At 47.6% G+C, this 27,689-nt stretch overlaps 1 protein-coding gene across 1 annotated transcript in view; it reads left to right on the top strand.

The window, feature by feature from the left end:
- Positions 1-15,082: 15,082 nt before the first annotated feature.
- The window catches only part of LOC147114538 (uncharacterized), a 41,208-nt gene continuing 28,601 nt past the window's right edge, over positions 15,083-27,689 (top strand). Inside the window, exon 1 of the mRNA XM_085992278.1 lies at positions 15,083-15,447. Coding sequence (XP_085848404.1) covers positions 15,357-15,447 — 91 coding nt within the window. The 5' untranslated portion in view covers positions 15,083-15,356. The remainder of the gene's footprint in view (positions 15,448-27,689) is intronic.

Below are 27,689 nucleotides of genomic sequence, written 5' to 3' on the forward strand. Positions count from 1 at the left end.
GACTGTGACCCCTGGTTCTGGACTCGCCCGCCATCGGGAACAGCCTTCCTGCATCTAGTCTTTCAAGTCCTGTTAGAATTTTATAAGTTTCAATGAGATCCCCTCTCATTCTTCTAAACTCTAGCGAATATAAGCCTAATCGACCCAATCTCTCTTCATACGTCTTTCCTGCCATCCCAGGTATCAGTCTGGTGAATCTTCGCTGCACTCCCTCCATGGCAAGAACATCCTTCCTCAGATAAGGCGACCAAAACTGCACACAATACTCAAGGTGTGGTCTCAGCAAGGCCCTGAACAACTGCAGCAAGACATCCTTGCTCCTGTACTCGAATCCTCTCGCTATGAAGACCAACATACCATTTGCCTTCTTAACCGCCTGCTGCACCTGCATGCTTACCTTCAGCGACTGGTGCACAAGGACACCCAGGTCTCGTTGAACTTCCCCTTTTCCCAATCTATTGCCATTCAGATAATAATCTGCCTTCCTGTTTTTGCCACCAAAGTGGATAACCTCACATTTATCCACGTCATATTGCAGCTGCCATGCTTCTGCCCAATCACCCAACCTGTCCAAATCATCCTGGAGTTTCTCGGCATCCTCCTCACAGCACACACGCCCACCCAGCTTTGTGTCATCTGCAAATTTGGAGATTTTACATCTAGTTCTCTTGTCTAGATCATTTATATATATTGTGAATAGCTGGGGTCCAAGGACCGATCCCTGCGGTACCCCACTAGTCACTGCCTGCTACTCGGAAAAAGACCCATTTATTCCAACTCTTTGCTTTCTGTCTGCCAACCAGTTCTCTATCCAAGTCAATACCTTGCCCCCAATCCCATGTGCCTTAACTTTACATGCTAATCTCTTATGCGGGACCTTATCAAAAGCCTTCTGAAAGTCCAAATACACCACATCCACTGGTTCTCCCTTATCTATTTTACCAGTTACATCCTCAAAAAATTCCAGTAGATTAGTCAAGCACGATTTACCTTTTGTAAATCCAATCAGGTCCCCCCCCCCCAGCCTTCTCTGCTCTAAGGAAAACAACCCCAGCCTGTCCAGTCTCTCTTCATAGCTGAAGCGCTCCAGCCCAGGTAACATCCTGGTGAATCTCCTCTGCACCCTCGCCAATGCAATCACATCCTTCCTATAGTGTGGTGACCAGAACTGCACACAATATTCCAGCTGTGACCTAACTAGCGTTTTGTACAGCTCCATCATAACCTCCCTGCTCTTATATTCTATGCCTCGGCTAATGAAGGCAAGTATCCCATATGCCTTTTTAACCACCTTATCTACCTGCCCTGCTGCCTTCAGGGATCTATGTACATGCACACCAAGGTCCCCCTGATCCTCTGTCCTTCCCAGGGTCCTACCATTCATTGTGTATTCCCTTGCCTTGTTAGTCCTCCCAAAATGCATCACCTCACACAGAGATGGGGAAGGGGGGAGGCCATGGAGGGATTTAAACACAAGGATGAGAATGTTAAATTTGAGGCATTGCTGAACCAGGAGCCAATGTAGGTCAGCGAGCACAGGGGTGATGGGGGAATGCGAGTTAGAATACGGGCAGCAGAGTTCTGGATAAGCTCAACCATTTCAAAAAAACCTGAAGCCATTTCTGGCACTTGGAAGCTGTGAGAGATTTGGGTGTCCTTGTACATGAAACACAGAAAGTTAGCATGCAGGTACAGCAAGCAATTAGGAAGACAAATGGCATGTTGGCCTTTATTGCAAGGGGGTTGGAGTACAAGGAAGTCTTACTACAATTGTACAGGGCTTTGGTGAGATCACACCTGGAGTACTGTGCACAGTTTTGGTCTCCTTACATAAGGAAGGATATACTTGCCTTGATTCCTGGGATGAGAGGGCTGTCCCATGAGGAGAGATTGAGTAGCATGGGCCGATTCTCTCTGCAGTTTAGAAGAATGAGAGGTGATCTCATTGAAACATACAAGGTTCTGAGGGGGATTGACAGGGTAGATGCTGAGAGGTTGTTTCCCCTGGCTGGTGAGTCTAGAACTAGGGGGCACAGTCTCAGGATAAGGGGTCTGTGGTGTATGTAACCTGTTCCACCTTAAGAGAACTATCTTAAGAGATGTACTACTTTCTCTTGGCTGCTGTATACTGTAATACTGGTGGTGACCACACCGGTATATAAACGTTGTGTAGGGATTTGCTGGGCAGTTCAGCCCTGACCTCCGAATAGTAAAGACCTGTTAAAGTTATTCTTGTGGTCTGTGTCCAGTGATTTATAATAAGCATAACTGGGACACACAGACTTAACAGGGTCGGCCATTTAAGACTGAGATGAGGAGAAATTTATTCACTAAGAGGGTTGTGAATCTTTAGAATTCTCTACCCCAGAGGGCTGTGGATGCTCAATCATTGAATATATTCAAGACTGAGGTCGATAGATTTTTGGAAACTAGGGGAATCGAGAAACATGGGGATCAGGCTGAAAAGTGGAGTTGAGGTCGAAGATCAGCCGCGATCTTATTGAATGGCGGAGCAGGCTCGAGGGGCCGTATGGCCGACTCCTGCTCCTAATTATTATGTTATTATGTAACTGGGGAAGACATTAATATGACAATGTTTTACAATCTTTGTTTTCGACGGGGGTAACTTTCACTTTGGGCATAAAACTGGCGGTTGTGGATTGTGCGCCCATTATACACGCTGCCCGATTATCCTTTCCATTAGAGTCAATGTGAAAGAAAATCAGGCGGGCGCATAATGGACGGCCAACCCACAATTGTCAGCTTTCTACCCATGCTCAAAGTGAAAAGTATCCCCAGTATCATCTTCTCATGTGAATGGCTTGACAACAAATCACTTCTCTTTAAAAACAAGAAACTTGCGTCTTTCACTCTCTTTCACGCTGTGGTAGCCTAGCCCATTTCTAGCATGTCGCCCTAGTTGCAGTAAAGAAAGAACTTTATAGAATCATAGAGGTTTACGCCACAGAAGGAGGCCGTTCGGCCCATTGTGTCTGTGCCGGCTGAAAAAGAGCTTTCCAGCCTAGTCCCACTTTCCAGCTCTTGGTCCATGGCCTTGTAGGTTACGGCACTTCAGGTGCATATCCAAGTACTTTTTAACTGCGATGAGGGTTTCTGCCTCTACCACCCTTTCAGGCAGTGAAGTGGCTTTGAGCCCAAGATCAGCCATGATCTTATTGAATGGCGGAGCAGGCTCGAGGGGCCAAATGGCCTACTCCTGCTCCTATTTCTTATGTTCTTATGAATTCCAAACCCCCACCACCCTCTGGGTGTAAAAAGTTCTCCTCAACTCCCCTCCAATCCTTCTACCAATTACTTTAAATCTCTGCCCCCTGGTTACTGACCTCTCTGCTAAGGGAAATAGGTCCTTCCTATCCACTCTATCTAGGCCCCTCAGTATTTTATACACCTCGATTAAATCTCCCCTCAGAGATTTAATCTCCCCTTGCCTTTATATGGCACCTTTCACAACCTCAAGATGCCCCAAAGCACTTCACAGGCAATGAAGTACGTTAATTAATGGAGAATAATTAGGATGCCCACTGCTTCTGTCTATTTGGACATCAAAAAATATTCACAGCACTAGACCATTTTATACAAGGTACATTACTGCCTGGATGGATTTACAAATAAAGTGATTCACAGAAGCAAAGTCATAAGCAAGATGCTATCCGGTCCAATCATCAATATACACTGCAACTGCATGTGTTGACTGTTTATAAGAGTTTGTAGTTCTTCTGGCTTCTCTTGACAAACTCTTGAGCGGACAGTCTCTGGTGATCCATATATACGTGCGGTTTCCAGAGCTCTACTCATAATGGCCTGTTAAATTGCATGCGCGGCAAGCACCCGATCCTAATTTCTGGCCCATTAATGGAAGAGCACTAGAAGGTACTTGTGTTAGAAGTGTTTGAAGTCCAAGCCATGTCTTGACTATGGTATCGACCATAAAGCTTCATTATATAAAAAGAAAAAAGAAAGACTTGCATTTCATGACCTCAAGACATCCCAAAGCGCTTTACAACCAATGGAGTACTTTGTGAAGTGCAGTCACTGTTGTAATGTAGGAAACGCGGCAGCCAATTTGCGCTCAGCAAGCTCCCACAAACAGCAATGTGATAGTGACCAGATAATCTGTTTTTTTTTAGTGATGTTGATTGAGAAATAAATATTGGCTAGGACACTGGGGATAACTCCCCTGCTCTTCTTCAAAATAGTGGCCATGGGATCTTTTACGTCCATCTGAGAGAGCAGACAGGGCCTTGGTTTAATGTCTCATCCGAAAGACGGCACCTCCAACAGCACCGCGCTCCCTCAGTACTGCACTGGGAGTGTCAGCCTAGATTATTGCGCTTAAGTCTCTGGAGTGGGACTTAAACCCACAACCGTCTGACTATTAATATAATATTTAATACACTGTATAATATATAATATTTACTATCAAAGCAACAATGATGCCTTGCTCTATAAGACCTTTCCTAAACCACAATTTATAGTGGCTTTTTTTCCTCAGCAAGTTTGAAGACAATTGACTGTAAGCTCCCAGCAGTTAATTAACAGGCGCTGGAACATCCTCCCTAATACTGAAATACTATTGACACACTGGTTGCAAACAACATTGCTGATCACTCAATTAGTATTTATAATATCCCATCCACTCAAAGTATGACTCATCTTGACCAAAGGCTTTTAGATCTAAAATACAGATTGAGCAGTACAGGATACAGATCAGCCACGATCTAATTGAATGGAGGAACAGGCTCGAGGGGCTGAATGGCCTACTCCTGTTCCTATGTTCCTATTTCAATTTTCAACACAAGTGCTTTGAGTCCAGTTTCGAGTTACCACACTTTCAAATGATACTTATGCAAGATACACATGTCTCACAGGATGAAACCTCCACGAGCGGAACTTTCAACTTCTGCAAGTACTGAGGGAGCGCTGCACTGTTGCAGGGGCAGTACTGAGGGAGCGCTGCACTGTCGCAGGGGCAGTACTGAGGGAGCGCCTCACTGTCGCAGGGGCAGTACTGAGGGAGCGCCTCACTGTCAGAGGAGCAGTACTGAGGGAACGCTGCACTGTCGCAGGGGCAGTACTGAGGGAGTGCTGCACTGTCGCAGGGGCAGTACTGAGGGAGCGCTGCACTGTCGCAGGGGCAGTACTGAGGGAGCGCCTCACTGTCAGAGGAGCAGTACTGAGGGAACGCTGCACTGTCGCAGGGGCAGTACTGAGGGAGTGCTGCACTGTCGCAGGGGCAGTACTGAGGGAGCGCTGCACTGTCGTGGGTGCAGTACTGAGGGAGCGCTGCACTGTCGCAGGGGCAGTACTGAGGGAGCGCCTCACTGTCAGAGGAGCAGTACTGAGGGAACGCTGCACTGTCGCAGGGGCAGTACTGAGGGAGCGCTGCACTGTCGCAGGGGCAGTACTGAGGGAGTGCTGCACTGTTGCAGGGGCAGTACTGAGGGAGTGCTGCACTGTCGGAGGGGCAGTACTGAGGGAGCACTGCACTGTCGGAGGGGCAGTACTGAGGGAGTGCTGCACTGTTGCAGGGGCAGTACTGAGGGAGCACTGCACTGTCGGAGGGGCAGTACTGAGGGAGCGCTGCACTGTCGCAGGGGCAGTACTGAGGGAGTGCTGCACTGTTGCAGGGGCAGTACTGAGGGAGCGCTGCACTGTCGGAGGGGCAGTACTGAGGGAGCGCTGCACTGTCGGAGGGGCAGTACTGAGGGAGCGCTGCACTGTCGGAGGGGCAGTACTAAGATCTGCCTGATTTTCCAGCTGCACTGTCGGACATGCCATCTTACAGATGGAGACATTAAACCGAGGCCCCGTCTGCCCTCTCAGGTGGAGATAAAAGATCCCACGGCCACTATTTTGCAGAAGAGCAGGGGAGTTATCCTCAACCAACTTCACTAAAACAGATGATCTGGCCATTATCACATTGCTGTTTGTGGGAGCTTGCTGTGCGCAAATTGGCTGCCGTGTTTCCTACATTACAACAGTGACTTCAAAAAGTACTTCATTGGCTGTAAAGCACTTTGGGGCGTCCTGAGGTTGTGAAAGGCGCTATGGAAATGCAAGTCTTTGAAATTGTTAGGCATTTCTAGTTTTCAAAGGCCAACTATTTCTGTTAACAATATGCAGTTGAGGTAGTTGGCTTTGTGCCATTAATTATTCATCCTTGTTAATTCAATCATAATAGTTATGTGTCTCTCTTGTCATAGCACATTAATCATAATCAGTTACAACAGATCTCAATTGATTTACACTGACAACGTAGTGTGAAAAACAGGGTGTCTGCCACATTCATCTCTCCTCGGCTGCGATATTAAAAGTGACAACCTTTGTTGGAAGATAATGAAAGTGCTCAGAAGTTAATGTGGTCAAACCGTTTATCCCACACCCTGTCATTTTTCTTTAAGGTCTGAGGAACAAAAATAATGGAATGGGCTTGACAAAATACTTGACATGCAATGTGCTTGCTGCATATTACAAAAAGGAAAATGTCAAACTACTTTTTCATATTATCAAAATTCTTTTGGATATGATGTTAAACTGAGGTCCTGTCTACACTTGCAGGTGGATGTAACATATCCCACAGCAATGTTCGAAGAAGAGTAAGGGAGTTCACCCCGGTGTCTTGGCCAATATTTATCCCTCAATCAACATCATTAAAACAGATTATCTGGTCATTATCACATTGCTGTTTGTGGGACCTTGCTGTATACCAATCTATAATCTGTTTTTAGTGATGTTGGTTGAGGGATAAATATTGGCGAGGACACCAGACCTCCCCTGCTCTTCTTTGAATAGTGCTGTGGGATCTTTTACATACAACCTTGTTGTGTATGTACCTTTAAGGGAATAACTGGTCTTAGACTGCAGTACCGGCAGTGACCACCACTGTATAAAAGGCCCTAGCAGGCTTCTGTAGTTTCAGTTTCAAGCTGCCTCTTGTTCAGTAAAGTACCTGTTAAACTGTTCTCCCGAAGTCCGTGTATTATTGAGGCGCGGACTTTACAGTGGCGACGAGTAAGTTCGAACTCACCTGCAGTGTGGCATCATCTCACGGGGATCTCGCCTGAAAGGAAGGTCCTGGAAGGTCGTAGTCTGAGCAACGGGCGTCGACCGAGGGCAACCGCCCAAAGAATCCATCGGTGTTTGGAGAATTGCGGGAGAGACTGTGGTTCCAGCGAATCGTGCTGGTAGCAGGTAGCGCGCTGACCCTTCCGGACTGCGGCGGGCTCAAGCTCGATCGAGCGGCTCTACAAATCGGGCCGCGCAGCATCGCCGGGAAAAGAAAACAAGAGAGGGTGGAGCGCACAGGGCGCGGTCGGTGCTCGAGAACAGGACAGTGGAGAGAAACTAAACGGGGGGGGAAGGAAAGCGAGGCGCGCCGAAGCTGCAGGTCGCCGCCATTACCCCGTAGAACGCTAGGAGCAGCGTGGCAGTAAGGGGAAGAAGCAAAAGCGCGGGAGGCGCCATTTTATTCCATTGGGGAAGAAGCAAAAGCGCGGGAGGCGCCATTTTAAATCGCCCAAGATGCCGAAAAGTGGCAGTATCACTGCTTTCGACAACGAGGTAGAAGACTGGACCACGTATGTAGAAAGAATCGAAGTGTACTGCAAGGCAAATGAGGTGGCCGATGGAAAGAGGGCGTCGGTATTATTAAATCTGATGGGTGCGAATACGTACGGCCTATTGCGGAATTTAATTACCCCAGCTAAACCAATGGAGAAAAGTTTTGAGGAGATTGTTCATATCTTACAGGAACACCTAAGCCCTACACCACTGCTGATAGCAGAAAGATTCAAGTTCCATAAAAGAAACCAGCACAAAGATGAGAGCAATGCTGACTATCTTACGGAACTACGCAAGTTATCGAAGCACTGCCAGTTCGGAGCAGGACTGGCAGACACCTTACGGGATAAGTTTGTCTGCGGGCTCCAGAGTGAAGGAACCCAGAAACGACTTCTTTCAAAAAAGGACCTGACGCTAGAACAGGCTTTCAGCGTGGCAGTATCCTACGAAGCAGCAGCACGGGGAGCTGCGGAAATACAACAGAAACCACAAGAATACAGCACTAACGAAATGGCGTATGGAGCCGAAAAGTGCTATCACTGCGGCAGAACAACCCATGAGCAGAAGGACTGCTGGTTTAAAGACAAAATATGCAGGCAATGCGGGAAAATGAGACATATAGCAAGAGTCTGCAGGTCGGGAAAGAAGACCAACATGACAAGAACTACTAAGGAACAGTACAGGAAAGTAAAGAAACTGACAGATAGTAGTTCAGAAGATCAGGAGAGTGAAAAGGACTCCGGGAGCAGACGACTAAGTTGTTTAAAGTTACACAACGTGATTGCAAAAGAAGGTCACCGAACCATTTGGGTCACCCTCATGATAGCAGGGTCCCCAGTGAAAATGGAATTGGACACAGGATCAGCCCTAACTGTCATGAATCGATGAGACTATGAGCGGCTATTCTCACACATACCCTTAAAGGACACGTCCATTGTATTGAAGACATACACGGGGCAAAAGGTCTACCCCAGAGGAAAAATAAGGGTGCCAGTTGAATATAACGGAAAGGAAACACAGAAACTATACATGTATATACTACGAGATGGAGGACGACCATTATTGGGACGTGAATGGATCCGAAGTTACAATTGGATTAGCATTCCATTCTGGCACTAACTGTGACTGACAAAAAAGATGATGACGTCGCACCTGGACGTCTGTCACAAATTCTATCTGACGCGGAAGAGGTGTTCCAACAAGGACTTGGGACTCTAAAAGGAGTAAAGGCAACCATAAAGATTGAGGATAACGCAACCCCAAAATTTTTCAAGGCCAGACCGGTGCCATACGCGATACGCCCAGCTGTGGAAGCTGAACTGGAGAGTCTGGCGCGTTCAGGGGTGCTGTCTAAGGTGGACTGGAGTGAGTTGGCCACACCCATTGTTCCTGTAATGAAGAAAGCATTGAGCAGCACGCCTGGGGAGCCAAGGAAGGTTCGCATCTGTGGGGACTTCAAGGTGGCTGTGAACCCAGTCCTGCACACAGTACAGTATCCGCTTCCGCGGATAGGAGATATTTTCGCCTCACTATCTGGAGGGAAACGTTTTACAAAGATTGACCTGGCTCAAGCGTATCTACAAATGGAGGTGGAAGAAGCATCTAGGAAATACCTCACGATAAACACTCACAAAGGCCTTTACCAGTACAATCGACTGGTATTTGGGGTAGCATCGGCCCCGGCTATGTGGCAGAGGGCAATGGAACAAGTCCTGCAAGGGATCCCGGGGACCCAGTGTTATTTGGACGACATCCTGGTTATGGGCGAAAATGACAATGAACACCTTGCCAACCTGGAACAGGTGCTCACGAGATTGCAGGAATATGGGCTACGAGCCAACCGTCCCAAATGCGAGTTCTTCAGGAGACAAATCTCGTATTGTGGCCACATGATTGATGAGGAAGGGTTGCATAAGTCGCCGGACAAGATTGAGGCTGCAGTCAAGGCTCCAGCACCAGAAAATGTGTCGCAACTGAGGTCGTTCCTCGGGTTGGTGAACTACTACCATAAGTTCTTGCCGAATTTATCTACAATTCTGCACCCACTGAACGCCCTCCTTCAAACTGGTGTAACATGGAAATGGAGTGATGAGTGTAAGCGTGCCTTTCAGGAATGTAAATGCCAAATCACTTCAAAAGCAGTATTGGCCCACTACAACCCAACACTACCGATTCGGTTGGCATGTGATGCGTCACCTTACGGCATTGGAGCAGTGCTGTCACACAAATTCCGTGACGATTCAGAGAGGCCAATAGCCTTTGCATCGCGCTCGCTAACCTCAGCCGAGCGTAACTACGCCCAGATTGACAGGGAGGCCCTCAGCCTGGTGTGGGGGGTGAAGAAGTTCAATCACTATCTGCACGGGCAGAAATTCGCCCTACTGACTGATCATCAACCCCTGGTCTCAATCTTTAACCCAAAGAAGGGCGTTCCGGTGATGATGGCGCAACGGCTGCAAAGATGGTCACTTTTTCTAGGGGCACATCAGTATGACATAGAGTACAAGGAAACGCCGATGGGCTGTCGCGCCTACCGTTGCCTACGGTGGAAGAAGCACCTGCAGTGGACCCTGTGGAGATATTCCATGCGACCATAGTCGAATGTTTGCCTGTTACAAACGCAAGTATTGAGAAGGAAACCCGAAATGACCCGACACTCTCTCGGGTCTATGATTTGACGGTGAAGGGATGGCCAGCATATGGCGACTCACTGTTGCCAGCATTCTCGCCAAGGAGGGAACAGCTGTCAGTGTGCCGGGGAACCTTGATGTGTGGATCCCGAGTGGTAATTCCACCCAAGTTGAGAGATAGAGTACTCAATGAGCTTCACGAGGGTCATCTGGGAGGGGTAAAAATGAAGAGCCTAGCCAGGGCGTTTGTGTGGTGGCCGGGAATCAATAAAGAAATCGAGGATATGACCAAGAGATGCACAGGATGCTAGAAGGTCCAAAACGCTCCACCACAGGCCCCGCTACATCCATGGGAGTGGCCCTCATCTCCATGGCAACGGGTACACATTGATTTCGCTGGTCCATTTATGGACTCAATGTTTCTAATCGCTGTGGACACCCATTCGAAATGGCCAGAGGTCATTAAAATGTCCTCCACCACCACGGAGAAAACTATTGCAGTCCTAAGGACCATCTTCGCCAGGAATGGGTTGACAGAACAGATCTGTTCCGACAATGGCCCACAGTTTGTGTCTGAGGATTTCCGGAGGTTCCTGAAGAATAATGGGGTGAAACATTACGCATCTGCCCCATATCATCCAGCCACAAATGGATTGGCTGAGAGGTTTGTTCAGACCTTTAAAAAGGCCATAAAGGCAATGTATAATGACGACATACCACTGCAACACAAGGTGGATAACTTCCTGTTTGCTTACCGGAATGCGACACATGCAGTAACCAACCAAACTCCAGCCGTACTGTTTTTCAACCGGAGACTAAGATGTCGCTTGGATTTGCTCAAACCAAACATAAGATGAGATGTTGAGGATAAGCAGTTCCAGCACATAAATGAGAAGCCAACCAGGAGCTTCAAGATAGGGCAACCAGTCTTGGCCCGCGACTACCGAACAGAAAAATGGCAGCCAGGCATGATATGCACACAGCAGGGACCACTAATGTACACAGTGGACGTTGGAGAGAGCATCGTGAGATGCCATGCTGATTAGATTCTAGAGTCACAGGAACAAGCCAAACCTGTACCACAAACATGTGCACCTGGTAATGAGCCCGAAGTACAGATTGCGTCTACCTCAGAAGTAGGGGTATTGGAAGCTGACGAACCAACCAATGACAATGAGCCAGAATTGACTCCACCGCCAGAACAGGATACTCGAGAAAGGCGCTATCCAGTCCGGATCAGGAAGCCTCCTCAAAGACTGAACTTATAAATGACTATTTCCGTTGATGTATATATTACTGAGAAAATTGTAATTGTAATTAGTTATTATTTAGTTGTTAAATGAATGTTATGTACTGTTTATCTAAAAGGGGAGGAATTGTTGTGTATGTACCTTTAAGGGAATAACTGGTCTTAGACTGCAGTACCGGCAGTGACCACCCCTGTATAAAAGGCCCTAGCAGGCTTCTGTAGTTTCAGTTTCAAGCTGCCTCTTGTTCAGTAAAGTACCTGTTAAACTGTTCTCCCGAAGTCCGTGTATTATTGAGGCGCGGACTTTACAAACCTGACCAGGGTAGATGGGGCCACAGTTTAATGTCTCACTCCAAAGACTGCGGGGGTGAAATTCGACTTGAGTGGGGCTACAAAACTAGTGGTATTGCAACTACCACCCGTTAGACTCCTCGTCTGGTATTGAATTCCGCTGACCTCGATCGGACTGAATATCAGGTGGAGCGTATAACAGGCGACTGATGCAATACCACCCGTTTTGCATTTCAGCCCAAGTCGAATTTCACCCTCTGCATGTTTGAAGTAACAGTCCATTAGCACTGCTCCTCCGACAGTGCAGCATTCCCTCAGTACTGCCCCACCTGACAGCGTAGCACTCCCTTAGTACTGCCCCTCCAACAGTGCAGCGCTCCCTCAGTACTGCCCCTCCGACAGTGCAGTGCTCACTCAGTACTGCCCCTCCAACAGTATAGCGTTCCCTCAGTACTGCCGCTCCAACAATGCTGCGTTCCCTCAGTACTGCCCCTCCGACAGTGCAGCATTCCCTCAGTACCGCCCCACCGATAGTGCAGCACTCCCTCAGTACTGCCCCTCCGGCAGTGTGGCGCTCCCTCAGTACTGCCCCTCCGACAGTGCGGCACTCACTCAGTACTGCCCCTCCGACAGTGCGGCGCTCCCTCAGTACTGCCCCTCCCACAGTGCGGCTCTCCCTCAGTACTGCCCCTCTGACAGTGCAGCACTCCCTCAGTACTGCTCCTTTGACTGTGCAGCACTCCCTCAGTACTGCCCCTCCGACAGTGCCGCGCTCCCTCTGTACTGCCCCTCCGACAGTGCCGTGCTCCCTTAGTACTGCCCCTCCGACAGTGCAGCGCTGCCTCAGTACTGCCCCTCCGACAGTGCAGTGCTCCCTCAGTACTGCCCCTCCGACAGTGCAGTACTCCCTCAGTACTGCCCCTCCCACAGTGCAGTACTCTCTCAGTACTGCCCCTCCCACAGTGCAGTGTTCCCTCAGTACTGCCCCTCCCAGAGTGCGGCGCTCCCTCAGCACTGCCCCTCCGACAGTGCAGTATTCCCTCAGTACTGCCCCACCGACAGTGCGGCACTCCCTCAGTACTGCCCCTCCGACACTGCAGTGTTCCCTCAGTACTGCCCCACCGACAGTGTGGCACTCTCTCAGTACTGCCCCTCCGACAGTGCGGCGCTCCCTCAGTACTGCCCCTCCCACAGTGCAGTACTCCCTCAGTACTGCCCCTCCGACGGTGCGGCGCTCCCTCAGTACTGCGCTCCCTCAGTACTGCCCCTCCGACGGTGCGGTGCTCCCTCAGTACTGCCCCTCCGACGGTGCGGCGTTCCCTCAGTACTGCCCCTCCAACAGTGCGGCACTCCCTCAGTACTGCCCCTCCCACAGTGCAGTACTCCCTCAGTACTGCCCCTCTGGCGCTCCCTCAGTACTGCCCCTCCCACAGTGCAGCGCTCCCTCAGTACTGCCCCTCCCACAGTGCGGCGCTCCCTCAGTACTGCCCCTCCGACAGTGCAGCACTGCCCCTCCCACAGTGCGGCGCTCCCTCAGTACTGCCCCTCCGACAGTGCAGTGTTCCCTCAGTACTGCCCCTCTGACACTGCAGTGTTCCCTCAGTACTGCCCCACCGACTGTGCAGCGCTTCCTCAGTACTGCCCCTCCGACAGTGCGGCGCTCCCTCAGTACTGCCCCACTGACAGTGCGGCGCTCCCTCAGTACTGTCCCACTGACAGTGCGGCGCTCCCTCAGAACTGCCCCTCCGACAGTGCAGTGTTCCCTCAGTACTGCCCCTCTGACACTGCAGTGTTCCCTCAGTACTGCCCCTCTGACACTGCAGTGTTCCCTCAGTACTGCCCCTCTGACACTGCAGTGTTCCCTCAGTACTGCCCCTCTGACACTGCAGTGTTCCCTCAGTACTGCCCCTCCGACAGTGCGGCGCTCCCTCAGTACTGCCCCACTGACAGTGCGGCGCTCCCTCAGTACTGCCCCTCCGACACTGCAGTGTTCCCTCAGAACTGCACGGTCAGTCTCGATTATGTGCTTGTCTTGTGAATAACAAACAATTAAGAAGCACACAATACTTACATATTATTTACACAGAATTACATAGAATTTTATGGCACAGTAACAGGCCGTTCGGCCCAACAGGTCTATGCCGGTGTTTATGCTCCACACGAGCCTCCTCACCCCATCAACATATCTTTCCATTCCCTTCTCCCTCATGTGCTTATCCAGCCTCCCCTTAAATGCATCTATACTATTCGCCTCAACCACTCCCTGTGGTAGCGAGTTCCACATTCTCACCGCTCTCTGGGTAAAGAAGTTTCTCCTGAATTCCCTATTGGATTTATTAGTGACTGTTTATTTAAAATCACAGGGAGGTGGAGGGTGCTAATCGTCTAGCGATTTGTGGCGATTCACCATTCACCGAGTATCGCCGCCTCACCACAAGTTGCCGGCCGATTTGAGCGCTAATAACGCCATGCGTCATTCAGATACCTTTATTGTTTCAGCAAAGTTTCACCCCTTATATTTATGGCCCATAGTTTTGGACACCTCCACAAGTAAAAACATCACCTCTATCATCGACAGCTGTGGCTCAGTGGGTAGCACTCTCGCCTCTGGGTCAGAATGGTTGTGGGTTCAAGTCCCACTCCAGAGACTTGAGTGCAAAAATCTAGGCTGACACTCCCGGTGCAGTGCTGAGGGAGTGCTGCACTGTCGGAGGTGCTGTCTTTTGGATGAGACGTTAAACCGAGGCCCTGTCTGTTCTCTCAGGTGGATGTAAACGATCCCACAGCCACTATTTTGAAGAAGAGCAGGGGAGTTCTTCATGGTGTCCTGGGCCAATATTTATCCCTCAATCAACGTCACAAAAAAAAAGCAGATTATCTGGTCATTATCACATTGCTGTTTGCAAATTGGCTGCCGAGTTTCCTACATTACAACAGTGACTACACTTCAGAAGTACTTCATTGGCTGCAAAGCGCTTTGGGACATCTGCTGGCCATGGAAGGCGCTATAGAAATGCAAGACTGTCTTCTTTTAATCATGTCCCCTATGGAACCAAGGAGTAACCGTATGGAAGGTCTTTGATTCTGACAGAACACAGGATATTGTTAAAACTAAAGAGGGGACACGGGAGCATCGTAAGTAAAATCCCGACCAGGGACTGGGCTGCCTTTCCTATTCTGTGGCTCTTTCCCTCACGGTCCATTATCACTCAGAGCAATGTAAATCAATCCATCTTTAGTCAGGCGGATTACACCCTGCTCATATGGCAACCGATCACAACACAGTGCACATCGCTGTGTCTTCACTGGAGCGGAAACAAGGTTAATGGGGGATAAAGTTGTCCGGCTTTTAAGAAAACAAGTTAGTTGATTCACCGCCTTGCCCCGAGCTGGCGAGCAATTCCCACTTGCTGCTTGCTCTCCCAGGTGCAGTGCAGAGTGAGCGTGCGAGAGAGAGAGAGAGACAGAGGGAACACCCAGTGCCTTCTTCTTGAAGTTTAATTTACTTTTTGTTGCCAACCTGAATCCTTTGGACTGATTTTTTTCCCCCCCCGGTGGATTTTTTGTTGTTGCTGTGTTACAGACTGTTTTTTGGAGCAGGCTCGATGGGTTGTTCAAGCAGCACACAAACCCAGCTACAGGATAGCAACAGGCCAAGCTCCAGACTGGAGGAGAGAAATGGAGCCAGCAAATGTGGTGAGTGCTTCTCCTCAGATAGACTTACCTGAGCTCCGGGTGACCAATAAACCAAATACCCTGGGTTCCGATATTAACACCACTTAGATCTTATAGTTACTCTGGCTCCACAATATATATATTTTATGCTTGTGGTGAAATTTTTTTTTAAAATTACAATGTTTGCGTAGTTGTTGAAAGTCATGATTTTTTCCGCTTTTGTGTTTTAAAGAAGGTTCTTTTAAAATGTTCTCTTCTGGAGTTTGTTGATCAGTTTTAACTGAATCTGGTCCCCTATTCGGAGCAGGGGTTTGGGGTGGGGGAGCACTTTCAGCTGCATCAGAAAGAAGGGATGAACAGATCACTGACAGCTGGGAGAGAGAAAGAAACAGGCCACTGAGTGTAAACAGAAAACGTCGCTGAGCGCAGGGAGAGATCCCAGAGCACTCGCAGAGAAAGGAAGACTTGCATTTCTATAGCGCCTTTCACGACCTCAGGATGTCCCGAAGCGCTTTATAGCCAATTAAGTACTTTTGAAGTGTAGTCACTGTTGTAATGTAGGAAACGCGGCAGCCAATTTGCACACAGAAAGGTCCCACAAACAGCAATGTGATAATGGTCGGATAATCTATTTTCAGTGGTGTTGGTTGAGGGATAAATTATTGGCCAGGACACCGGGGAGAACTCCACTGCTCTTCTTTGGAATAGTGCTATGGGATCTATTATGTCCACCTGAGAGAGCAGACGGGGCCTCGGTTTAACACCTCATCCAAAAGACAGCACCTCTGACAGTGCAGCACTCCCTCAGCCCTGCACAGGGAGTGTCAGCCTAGATTTTTGTGCTCATACTTTGGAGTGGGACTTGAACGTACAACCTTCTGACTCAGAGGCAAGGGTGCTACTCACTGAGCCACAGATGACACCAAGCAAGACAGGAGATCCCTGAAGAGAGAATCAGATCTCCGAGTGCTGAGAAACAGATCCCTGATCAAAGAGAGGAGCAGACCATTCTGCACAGAGCAAGAGAAAAATTGATCACATTGGGTGTTATACAAGCAGATTATGGAGGATAGACACATCATTCAGAGTCTAGAACTAGGAGGCAGAGTCTCGGGATAAGGGACCAGCCATTTCGGACTGAGAGGAGACATTTCGTCACTCAGAGGGTTGTGAATCTTTGGAATTCTCTATCCTAGAGGGCTGTAGATGCTGAGTCGTTGAGTCTATTCAAGGCTGAGATTGATAAATTTTTGGATTCTAGGGGAATCAAGGGATATGGGAATCAGCTGGGAAAGTGGAGTTGAGGTCAAGGATCAGCCATGATCTTATTGAACTGATTAAAGAGACTGCGAGAACAGAGCAAAGTATGGGGGAGACTGATGAATACAAAAATACAACAAATCATAGATTGAAAAGCAACATTCAGTCCTGTGAGCCCATTCTATCCACAAGCCACATACAATCCATTTTTATCATGGACTGTGTCCATTTAATCTTCTGAGGAAAGGTTTTGTAAAGGTTATCCCCTCCAGTAAATCAAACAGATACTGCAGAATACCCGCCTAACATAACATTAGATATTCTGCACCAGAAGCCCTACTTGACATGATGTTGTCAAGAATAGAGTAGAAGGATATGCTGATAGAGGGAGATGAAGAGAGGTGGGAGGAAGCTCGAGTGGAGCTTAAACACCGGCATGGACCTGTTGGGCCGAATAGCAATGAAACTCTTTTGCGCATCCCCGATCATCACCGCTCCACCATTGGCGGCCGTGCCTTCAGCTGCTTAGGCCCCAAACTCTGGAAATCCCTCCCTAAATCCCTTCCGACATTACCACAGTGACTACACTTCAAAAGTACTTCATTGGCTGTAAAGCGCTTTGGGATGTCCTGAGGTCGTGAAAGTCGCTATATAAATGCAAGGCCTTCTTTATTAAACCTTCTCCGTCTCTCTACTTCTCTTCTTCAGCTGCCAAGGAACTAAGTTCTGGAATTCCCTCCCTAAACCTCTCCGCCTCTCTACTTCTCTCTCCTCCTTGAAGAGGTTCCTTAAAACCTACCTCTTTGACCAAGCTTTTGGTCACCTATCCTAATATCTCCTTATGTGCCAAATTTTGTTTGATAATCGCTCCTGTGAAGCGCCTCGAGACGTTTTACTATGTTAAAGACGCTATATAAATGCAAGTTGTTGTTGTTGTCTCAGTAGCTCAGGATGGAAAGGATAGGGATCAAAGAGAGAGAATATTAAGCAGAGCATGTTTACCTGAGAGGGCAAACAGGGGCCTCAGTTTAACGTCTCATCCGCAAGTGGAAACATCTTCTCTACGTCTACCCTGTCAAACCCTATCATGATCTTCAAGATGTCTGCCAGGCCACCCCCTAGTCTTCTCTTTTGTTGTGTGGTGCTTTTAACTACTAGGCCATCACTTTCTGAGATTATTGTCATTGTAATGTTGAATCGCAATTACTTCAAGGCTGCTAACCATTGACTTGCATTAGTTAGTTCTAATGGCAAGTTGGACAGAAATCCCTCTATTTTCCCAATTTCACAGAACTAATACCTACAAGTTTGCTGAAAGCGCGAGATGATAATGGCTCAACAAGGCATTTGGGACCTGAGTGAACAGGGCAAGCAACTGTGTATCTCCTTAACCAACGAGATTGAAACATAGAAACATAGAAGATAGGAGCAGGAGTAGGCCATTTGGCCCCTCGAGCCTGCTCCGCCATTCAATACGGTCATGGCTGATCATCCCAATTCAGTACCCTGTCCCTGCTTTCTCTCCATATCCCTTGATCCCCTTAGCCTTAAGAAATATATCTAACTCCTTCTTGAATATATTTAATGAATTGGCCTCAACTGTCTTCTGTGGTAGAGAATTCCATAGGTTCACCACTCTCTGGATGAAGAAATTCCTCATCTCAGTCATAAATGGCTTACCCCTCACCCTTAGACTGTGACCCCTGATTTTGGATTCCCCCGCCATCGGGAACAGCCTTCCTGCATCTAGTCTGTCTAGTCCTGTTAAAATTTTATAAGTTTCAATGAGATCCCCTCTCATTCTTCTAAACTCTAGCGAATATAGGCCTAATCGACCCAATCTCTCTTCATACGTCAGTCCTGCCATCCCAGGTATCAGTCTGGTGAATCTTCGCTGCACTCCCTCCATGGCAAGAACATCCTTCCTCAGATAAGGCGACCAAAACTGCACACAATACTCAAGGTGTGGTCTCACCAAGGCCCTGTACAACTGCAGCAAGACATCCTTGCTCCTGTACTCGAATCCTCTCGCTATGAAGGCCAGCATACCATTTGCCTTCTTAACCGCCTGCTGCACCTGCATGCTTACCTTCAGCGACTGGTGCACAAGGACACCCAGGTCTCGTTGCACTTCCCCTTTTCCCAATCTATTGCCGCTCAGATAATAATCTGCCTTCCTGTTTTTGCCACCAAAGTGGATAACCTCGCATTTATCCACATTATACTGCATCTGCCATGCATCTGCCCAATCGCCCAACTTGTCCAAATCATACTGGAGCTTCTCTGCATCCTCCTCACAGCACACACGCCCACCCAGCTTTGTGTCATCTGCAAACTTGGAGATATTACATCTAGTTCCCTCGTCTAGATCATTAATATATATTGTAAATAACTGGGGTCCTAGCACCGATCCCCGCGGTACCCCACTTGTCACTGCCTTCCACTTGGAAAAAGACCCGTTTATTCCAACTCTTTGCTTCCTGCCTGCCAACCAGTTTTCTATCCAAGTCAGTACCTTACCCCCAATCCCATGTGCTTTAACTTTGCACGCTAGTCTCTTATGCGGGACTTAATCGAAAGCCTTCTGAAAGTCCAAATACACCACATCCACTGGTTCTCCCTTATCTATTCTACCAGTTACATCCTCAAAAAATTCCAGTAGATTAGCCAAGCATGATTTACCTTTTGTAAATCCATGTTGACTTTGTCCGATCCTGTCACTGTTTTCCAAGTGCTCTGCTATTACAACTTTTATAATGGACTGTAGCATTTTCCCTACTACCGATGTCAGACTTACCGGTCTATAATTCCCCGTTTTCTCTCTACCACCCTTCTTAAATAATGGTGTTACATTGAAGGATTGGGAAGTAAACAGCGGAAGGAACTAAGAAGGAAGGTGAATTAAAGTAGGTGAATTCAATGCAAGAAATAAAGAGAGGGAAAGACGGAATCAAGAGGGGAAAAAAGAGACAGAAGGGAAAAGTAAGAAAATAAAATGTAAAATTTAACATTTTAAAAATCTGCCTGAAAAACTCAAAAGCTGAAGGAATGAGACTCCACACTTGTAAATAGTTGATTTCCTGTGCTCGAGAGGTTGCTTGGCAGTCAGTAACAATCAACTCATCGTTAAAAGGGTACTTATGGTTGTAACGACAAGACTTATCTTTCTGTAGCGAGTTTAACGGGCATTTAATGGACAAATACAGCAAGCTCCTAAAAAAACCCCAGTGAGGCTAAGGGTGAGGTGTCGTTTTCGCGAAGCTAATGGCAACTTGTGGATTTCCACATTTAACCCTGCGCATCTGAAGTTGCTGTACCATTTACTCTTAAATAACGGCGAGCACCATTAGCCTCATTGTTACTTTGACAGCAAAATCGGGCCCAATTTTTCTTCCCATCCCTATGCTCGACTACTCGAAGGGCCTGTGGACATTCACTGTCTGGGTTCATCAATGAGGAGTGACTCCTCAGTTGAGGTACTGGCACTGGCTCTGGTGCTTGCAGAATCATACCCCACAATATGTTATCATTTTCCAGGGGGGGGGGTGGGGGGGGGAAGAGAAAACAACAACTTGCATATTAGGACAGGGGAGGTAGGTTTTAAGGGGCGTCTTAAAGGAGGAGAGAGAGGTAGAGACACGAGGAGGTTTAAAAGAAAGAAAGACTTCCATTTCTATAGCACCTTTCAGGACCACCAGACGTCCCAAAGCACTTTCCAGCCAATGAAGTACTATTTTGAAGTGGAGTCACTGTTGTCATGTGGGAAACACAGCAGCCAATTTGCACACAGCAAGCTCCCACAACCAGCAATGTGATAATGACCAGATAATCTGTTTTTAGTGATGTTGATTGAAAGATAAATATTGGCCCAGGACACCAGGGAGAACTCCCCTGCTGTTCTTTGAAATAGTGCTATAGGATCTTTTACATCCACCCGAGAGAGCAGACGGGACCTCGGTTTAACATCTCATCCAAAACGCAGCACCTCTGACAGTGCAGCGCTCCCTCAGTACTAGAGTGTCAACCTAGACTTTTGTGCTCAAGTCCCTGGGATGGGACTTGAACCCACAACCTCCTGACCTCAGAGCCGAGTGTGCTACCCACTGAGCACAGCTAACACAGTTTGGGGAGGGAATTCCAGCATTCAGGGCCTAGGCAGCAGAAGGCACGGCCGACAATGGTGGAGCGATTGAAATCGTGGATGCGCAAGAGGCCAGGTTTGGAGGAGCGCAGATATCTCGGAGGGTTGTAGGGCTTGAGGAGGTTAGAGATAGGGAGGGGGGCAAGGCCATGGAGGGATTTTAAAACAAGGATGAGAATTTTAAAACTGGAAAAAAAAAATTTGTACACCTGAGCATTTGACAAGAGGTGCAGAATGGCTGAAATTTATAAAATCCAATTCTGAACCCAATTACAACAGTGACTACACTTCAAAAGTACTTCATTGCCGGAAAAGCACTTTGGAATGTCCTGAGGTCTTCTTTAAAGCTCTCCGCCTCTCTACTGAAAATATACTGATACACTGAAGAAATAGACGAGAAAATACCATTTTTTAAAAGGTTCCCATCTTCCTGAGTCAAAAAAATTCAAAATGTTGGTGTTCTACAGTGCCATTAATTGATAAGGTCACATTTATTGCCTATCCTTAGCTACCCTACTGGGTGTCCTGGTACATGAGTCACTGAAAGTGAATGTGCAGGTGCAGCAAGCCATTAGGAAGGCAAATGGTATGCTGGCCTTCATTACAAGCGGATTTGAGTACAGGAGTAAAGAAGTCTTACTCCAATTTCCAATTATATAGGGCATTGGTCGTCGTCGTACGTGTCTTCACACTGTTCCCTTTGGGGAACTGTATGAAGTGGTGGAAGGATTTCTGGCCGTGTTAACGTTCCTTCCGTGACCGTAACCATCTTCATACCAGCCATTAGGGTGGTTAGTCCTATGGCGGGAGGGTTTTACGGGCTTCCACAACCCATACGAGGGGGGGGGGGGCACCCACACCCACGGACGCAAGTATCCCGCTGGATGTCAACCCAGAATTTAGAGCCGGAGCTCCGACTCCACTTGCCGGGACTGTCTGAAGCGGGGTTCAAAACCCTACACCTTCTAGCCCAGCAGCGGGGATGCTACCGCTACGCCAAAGGCCCACTCCAGGGCATTGGTGAGACCACACCTGGAGCACTATGTACAATTTTGGTCTCCCTACCTAAGGAAAGATATACTTGCAATAAAGGGAGTGCAACGAAGGTTCACAAGATTGATTCCTGGGATGGCGGGACTGTCGTATAAGAAGAGATTGAGTAAACTAGGCCTGTATTCTCTTACATAGATACATAGAAGATAGGAGCAGGAGTCGGCCATTCAGCCCCTTGAACCTGTTCCGCCATTTAATGAGATCATGGCTGATCATCCAAATTCAGTACCCTGTGTCATAAATCACAACTTCTACAAGAAGTAACTCAGGAAGTACTACTGAACGGCCAGCTGAGGGCGCCGCCCGAGGAGTATAAATACTCAGGCGCGGGCCCAACTTGGGCAGAGATAGTCTGGAAACAGGAAGCTAGTGACTACTAACTAGACCTCCATGTTTTGTTACAAGTCGATTAAAGCCTTGCTTTATGTACAACCAAGTGTGTAGTGAGTCTTTATTACGTCATCCTGTCCCTGCTTTCTTGAATTAAGAAGAATGAGAGGGGATCTCATTGAAGCATACAAAATTATTATAGGGCTTGATAGGGTGGATGCTGGGAGAATGTTTCCCTTGGCTGGGGAGTCTAGAACCAGGGGCCACAGCCTCAGGATAAAGGGTCGGCCATTCAGGACTGAGATGAGAAAAAAATTCTTCACACACAGCGTGGCGAATCTTTGGAATTTTCTACCCCAGAGGGTTGTGGAGGCTCAGTCATTGGGTATATTGAAAACAGAAGTCGATAGATTTCTGACTAGTAAGGGCATCTAGCGATATGGCGATAGGGCCGGTGAATGAAGTTGAGGCAGAAGATCAGCCATGATCTCATTGAATGGTGGAGCAGGCTCAAAGGGCCGAATGGCCTACTCCTGCAGCTATTTCTTATGTTCTTATTAAGAGTCAGTCATATACTGTGGGACTGCAATCACACATCGGCCAGAGAAGGTAGGCGCCCGCCCCTAAAAGAATTCAGTGAATCCAGCCTCTTTCATGGTCAACTTTTCTGGTGCTAACCCACAAATTGAAAAGAAAGATAGAAAGAACGTGTAGTCACTGTTGTAATGTAGGAAACCAGGTTTATTCAGAGACTTGAGCACAAAAATCTAGGCTGACACTCCCAGTGCAGTTCTGAGGGAGTGCTGCACTGTCGGAGGTGCTGTCTTTCGGATGAGACGTTAAACCGAGGCCCTGTCTGCTCTCTCAGGTGGATGTAAAAGATTCCACGGCCACTATTTTGAATAAGAGCAGGGGAGTTCTCCCCGGTGTCCTGGCCAATGTTTATCCCTCAATCAACATCACTCAAATAGATTATCTGGTCATTATCACATTGCTGTTTGTGGGATCTCGCTGTGCACAAATTGTCTGCCGCATTTCCTACATTACAACAGTGACTACGCTTCAAAAGTACTTCATTGGCTGTAAAGCGCTTTGGGACGTTCGGTGGTCATGTAAGGCGCTATAGAAATGCAAGACTTTCTTTCTTTCAATTTCACAATTTGCTATGGTAGGGTTTGAAAACATAATGGGCTGGAATTTCCAGTGGGTGATAACAGCGAACAAACAGTGTTCGCCGTTATTATCCCTTTGAAACTAACCGCAACTTCAGGATTTAGCACTTGCGCATCCTAACGCGGAAATCCTGAAGTTACGGTCAGTCATTCACTGGCTGCGCCGTGACCACAGCCGCCAATCAGAGAAATGAGTGAAACTGACGAAAACTTGGGCTTTTGCGCGGTAATCTCGCTCTTAAATACCCCGTTAAATGTAAAGTCTTGTTGGAATAAGAAAGAAAGACTTGCATTTATATAGCGCCTTTCATGACCACCGGATGTCCCAAAGCGCTTTACAGCCAATGAAGTACTTTTTGAAATAACAACAGAAAAAGCTGGAAAAACTCAACAGGCCAGGCAGCATCCGTGGAGAGAGAAACAGAGTTAACGTTTCAGGTCGAAACCCTTCGTCAGGACTGAGAAAAAAGCAGGAAATGAAACAGATTAAAAAGCAGTTTGGGGGCTGGGAAATGGGGGAGGGGATGAAAGAACAAAAGGGAAGGTCTGTGGGAGGTGAAGAGACATTAAGAGATATTCAAGGCGAGACGAGATGGTAATAGGACAGATTAAGAAACAAAAGATAGCTCTAGATGAAGTGTGAAATGCGCTGGCAGAATGAAAGGCAGCTGCCATGTGGGAGAGAAAAAAAAGAAAAAGCACAAACCAAAAGTGTGGATAAAAAATATATAAATATGATAGGAGCCGAGGTTATGATCTGAACTCGATATTGAGTCCGGAAGGTTGTAAAGTGCCTAATCGGAAGATGAGGTGCTGTTCCTCGAGCTTACGCTGAGCTTCCGTGGAACAATGCAAGAGGCCGAGGACGGTGAGGTCCGAGTGGGAATGGGGCGGAGAATTAAAATGACAGGTGACCGGAAGCTCAGGGTCACCCTTACGGACTGAACGGAGGTGTTCCGCAAAGCGGTCACACAATCTGCGTTTGGTCTCCCCAATGTAGAGGAGACCACATCGTGAGCAGCGAATATAGTATACTAGATTGCAAGAAGTACAAGTAAATCGCTGTTTCACCTGGAAGGGGTGTTTGGGGCCCTGGACAGTGGGAAGGGCGGAGGTATAAGGGCAGGTGTTGCATTGTACTTTTTGAAGTGTAGTCACTGTTGTAATGTAGGAATAGTGTAACTGGGGGTTTAATAGTGTATTGACTGCTAAACAAACGCTATGGCCCTGAAAAGCTAATTTTTATATTTGTGGAGTGTCAAATTTCTCCATTATGATAAAAAATACAATTTAAAAAAACTTAAAACAATTTTTTTTTGTAAGAGTCCCAGTTTTTGTTCCGCTCCTTGTAACATTTTTTAAAAGTCGGGATAACAGCAGGTTCTCATTTCCTGGTTCCTGGTCTGTGAGAATTCTGCATCGTGATTGGCTGCTTAGAAAGCTTGTTGACGTCACAGCAGATCGCGCTGGGGAATTCCCACTACAGAGCGCTAAAATCAACTGAACGTCATAAAAGGCAAACTTCTCGCCACATAGATGGCGAGATCTTTCTGGGCGGCTTTCTTCGGGGCCGGCAGCAAGCGCCTTTGCATTGCCGCTGACCGCAAATTGTGCGCCAATATCTAGTTACTAATTAAAGAAGCATCCGGGAACACGCCGAACACCTCGACTCTCTTCGCCGGGAGCAAGCGGAAGCCAAGCGCAGGCAGCGCAAGGAGCGCACGCCAACCCAAGCACCCCACCCACCCACCCCTTCAACCACCGTCTGCCCCACCTGTGACAGAGACTGTAGGTCCCGCATTGGACTCATCAGTCACCTGAGAACTCATTTTTAATGTGGAAGCAAGTCATCCTCGGCTCCGAGGGATTGCCTAAGAAGAGAAGAGACTAATTCAGTACCATGACCATTATGTACCCATTATATTATGATCCCCTTGTCCAATGGAGTATGAGAGGCCTGTAATAAAGTAACGTTTGTCTCAGGAAATCACATATTTGCACACCAACATATTATTAAAAGCCTTTTTTGTATGCACGCGCTTCCCGAGCACAAACATAACTACCTATTTCAACAATTTTTAGTAATGTTTGTATGTCAACATTTGGCATTTACATTTTCTGTGTAAACAATTATAATGGGGCCTTTCAATGTAAACATTAACCCAGTCACAGTTTGTTGATGAGCCAATGAAATCAAAATACTTTTTGGGAAAAAAGATCCACCGCCATTTTGTCAAGTGACTGAAATTTATAATCTCGAAAATATGTTTTTAACAGAATTAAATATTCAAAAAATGACGTTTCACAATAACATGATTAAATTTACCAATTAAGTTGTCTTTTGTGTCTTGACACCTTGTTTGCATAGGTTGGCAGAACCACGTTTTCCTTCCAATGTGCAGCACTTTACATTTGCCCATACTGTATTAAAAAAACAATCCTCCAATTCTGGTCTCTTACGCATTCCTGATTTCCATCGCTCCACCATTAAAATTCTCATCCTTGTTTTCAAATCCCTCCATGGCCTCGCCCCTCCCTATCTCTGTAACCTTCTCCAGCCCCACAACCCTCCTAGATACCTGCGCTCCTCCAATTCTAGCCTTTTGCGCATCCCCGATTTTCATCGCTCCACAGTTGGCGGCCGTGCCTTCAGCTGCCTGGGCCCTAAGCTCTGGAATTCCCTCCCTAAACCTCTCCGCCTCTCTCCTCCTTTAAGACGCTCCTTAAATCCTGCCTCTTTGACCAAGCTTTCGGTCACCTGCCCTAATATCTCCTTATGTGGCTCGGTGTCAAATTCCTTTGTCTGATAATCGCTCCTGTGAATCGCCTCGGGAGGTTTTCGCTACGTTAAAGGCGCTGTATAAATGCAGGCTGTTGGTGTAACACCTTCCTTAAAGTTTTTACCTCAGATCTCAAACTGTCTCAAAGGCTTTGCTTGGCAATTTTTTCTCAGGAAAGTTGCACAGAGCTCCTGAGTATGTGCAACATGCTTCCAAGTTAAACCAGAAAGGTGCTTCCCTTCACCCTGTGACGATGTCTGAGTTTCTGGGGGACAAATTCATTATAACTTTTAAATTTAGAAAAATTTGGGGTTTTTGCACTCCAGGAATGGAGTGGAGCGCTAAAGCAAGCGCACCGCTTCCTTCCTGGAGCGCGACAGGCAGCAGGCGGGGCGGTAGGTGAGCAGCGCTGCACACTGGGCTGTGCAGTGCTGCCACGTTGGAAGGCTCCTTCCCTCCCTTAAAGGGAAGGGCCATCGCTGTAGGCTCTGCAAGGGGAAAACTTACCTGGTCCCCGACGGCAGCCACAATCCGGCCCGATCAGCCCGATGCACTGCAGCAGAGTGCTGGGCTGATCAAGTGCTGGGGAAGACAAATGGACAAAAAAAAGAGAACGAGCATTTCAGAATTTTTTTTCCCTAACTCAGCCGCCTGGCCTTTAAGTATCGCCCCCCCGAAGCGCTCGGCCGCCTGATCAGCGCCTCCTGCAGCTGTCAGTGTTTTCACCCGGCAATGCTGCAGGGAGCGGAACCGAAGTTCAGGTCCGGGGCGCTACTGGGGCGATGACGTCACAATCTCCGGGCGAAGGAGATCGGGGGCGCAACGCCATACGGCCGCCGCAAACCTCCCGCCGAATGTAGCGGGAGTCGATCTTCTCGCCACGCCCGGGCGGTAAGTGCTCAGCGCCCCCCTGGAGGCGATAACGGGAGGCGCTATGGTGCCCAATTTCTAGGCCTCTATGTTTTCCCAAAAGACTTTCAAACAAACTTGAGATTCATTTCTGAAAGATTTATCTCAGGAAGATCTCCTTTAAAATATTAACAACTTTTCGACTGTTAAAGTGCTCCGTTAAGCAACCTGTGCGATTAGCAGCAGTGACGATTTCTTTGTTTTCCTTTATGTCAACAAAGGTTATTTATTGAGAATGGATTTATTTTTTCTCGATTGAAAAGTTAAAAAATTAGTTACAAAATCTTCATCATCTGAATTAACTTGGGGTTTTCTTGTTAATTAAAAACTGGGAAACTGTAAACAATGAGCCTTTGAGCATTTTATGAGGTAATTTTTGTTACTTTTCATGTAAGTTGGCAGAACCACTTGTTTCCTTCTAATGTGCAGCACTTCACATTAGCCCATATTAAATGTATCTGCCATTGTTCTGGCCGCTTACATATTTTGTCCAAAGCATTTCGGGTTTCCCCAGCTGTCTCCTCAGAATCAGCTGCCTTTTCCACAAAAGCAAAATACTGCGGATGCTGGAAATCTGAAATATAAACAGAAAATGCTGGAAACGCTCAGCCGGTCAGG

Source organism: Somniosus microcephalus, chromosome 7 (assembly GCF_052327205.1).
Source record: "Somniosus microcephalus isolate GS21.2 chromosome 7, FLI_Smic_1.0, whole genome shotgun sequence".
NCBI lineage: Eukaryota > Metazoa > Chordata > Chondrichthyes > Squaliformes > Somniosidae > Somniosus > Somniosus microcephalus.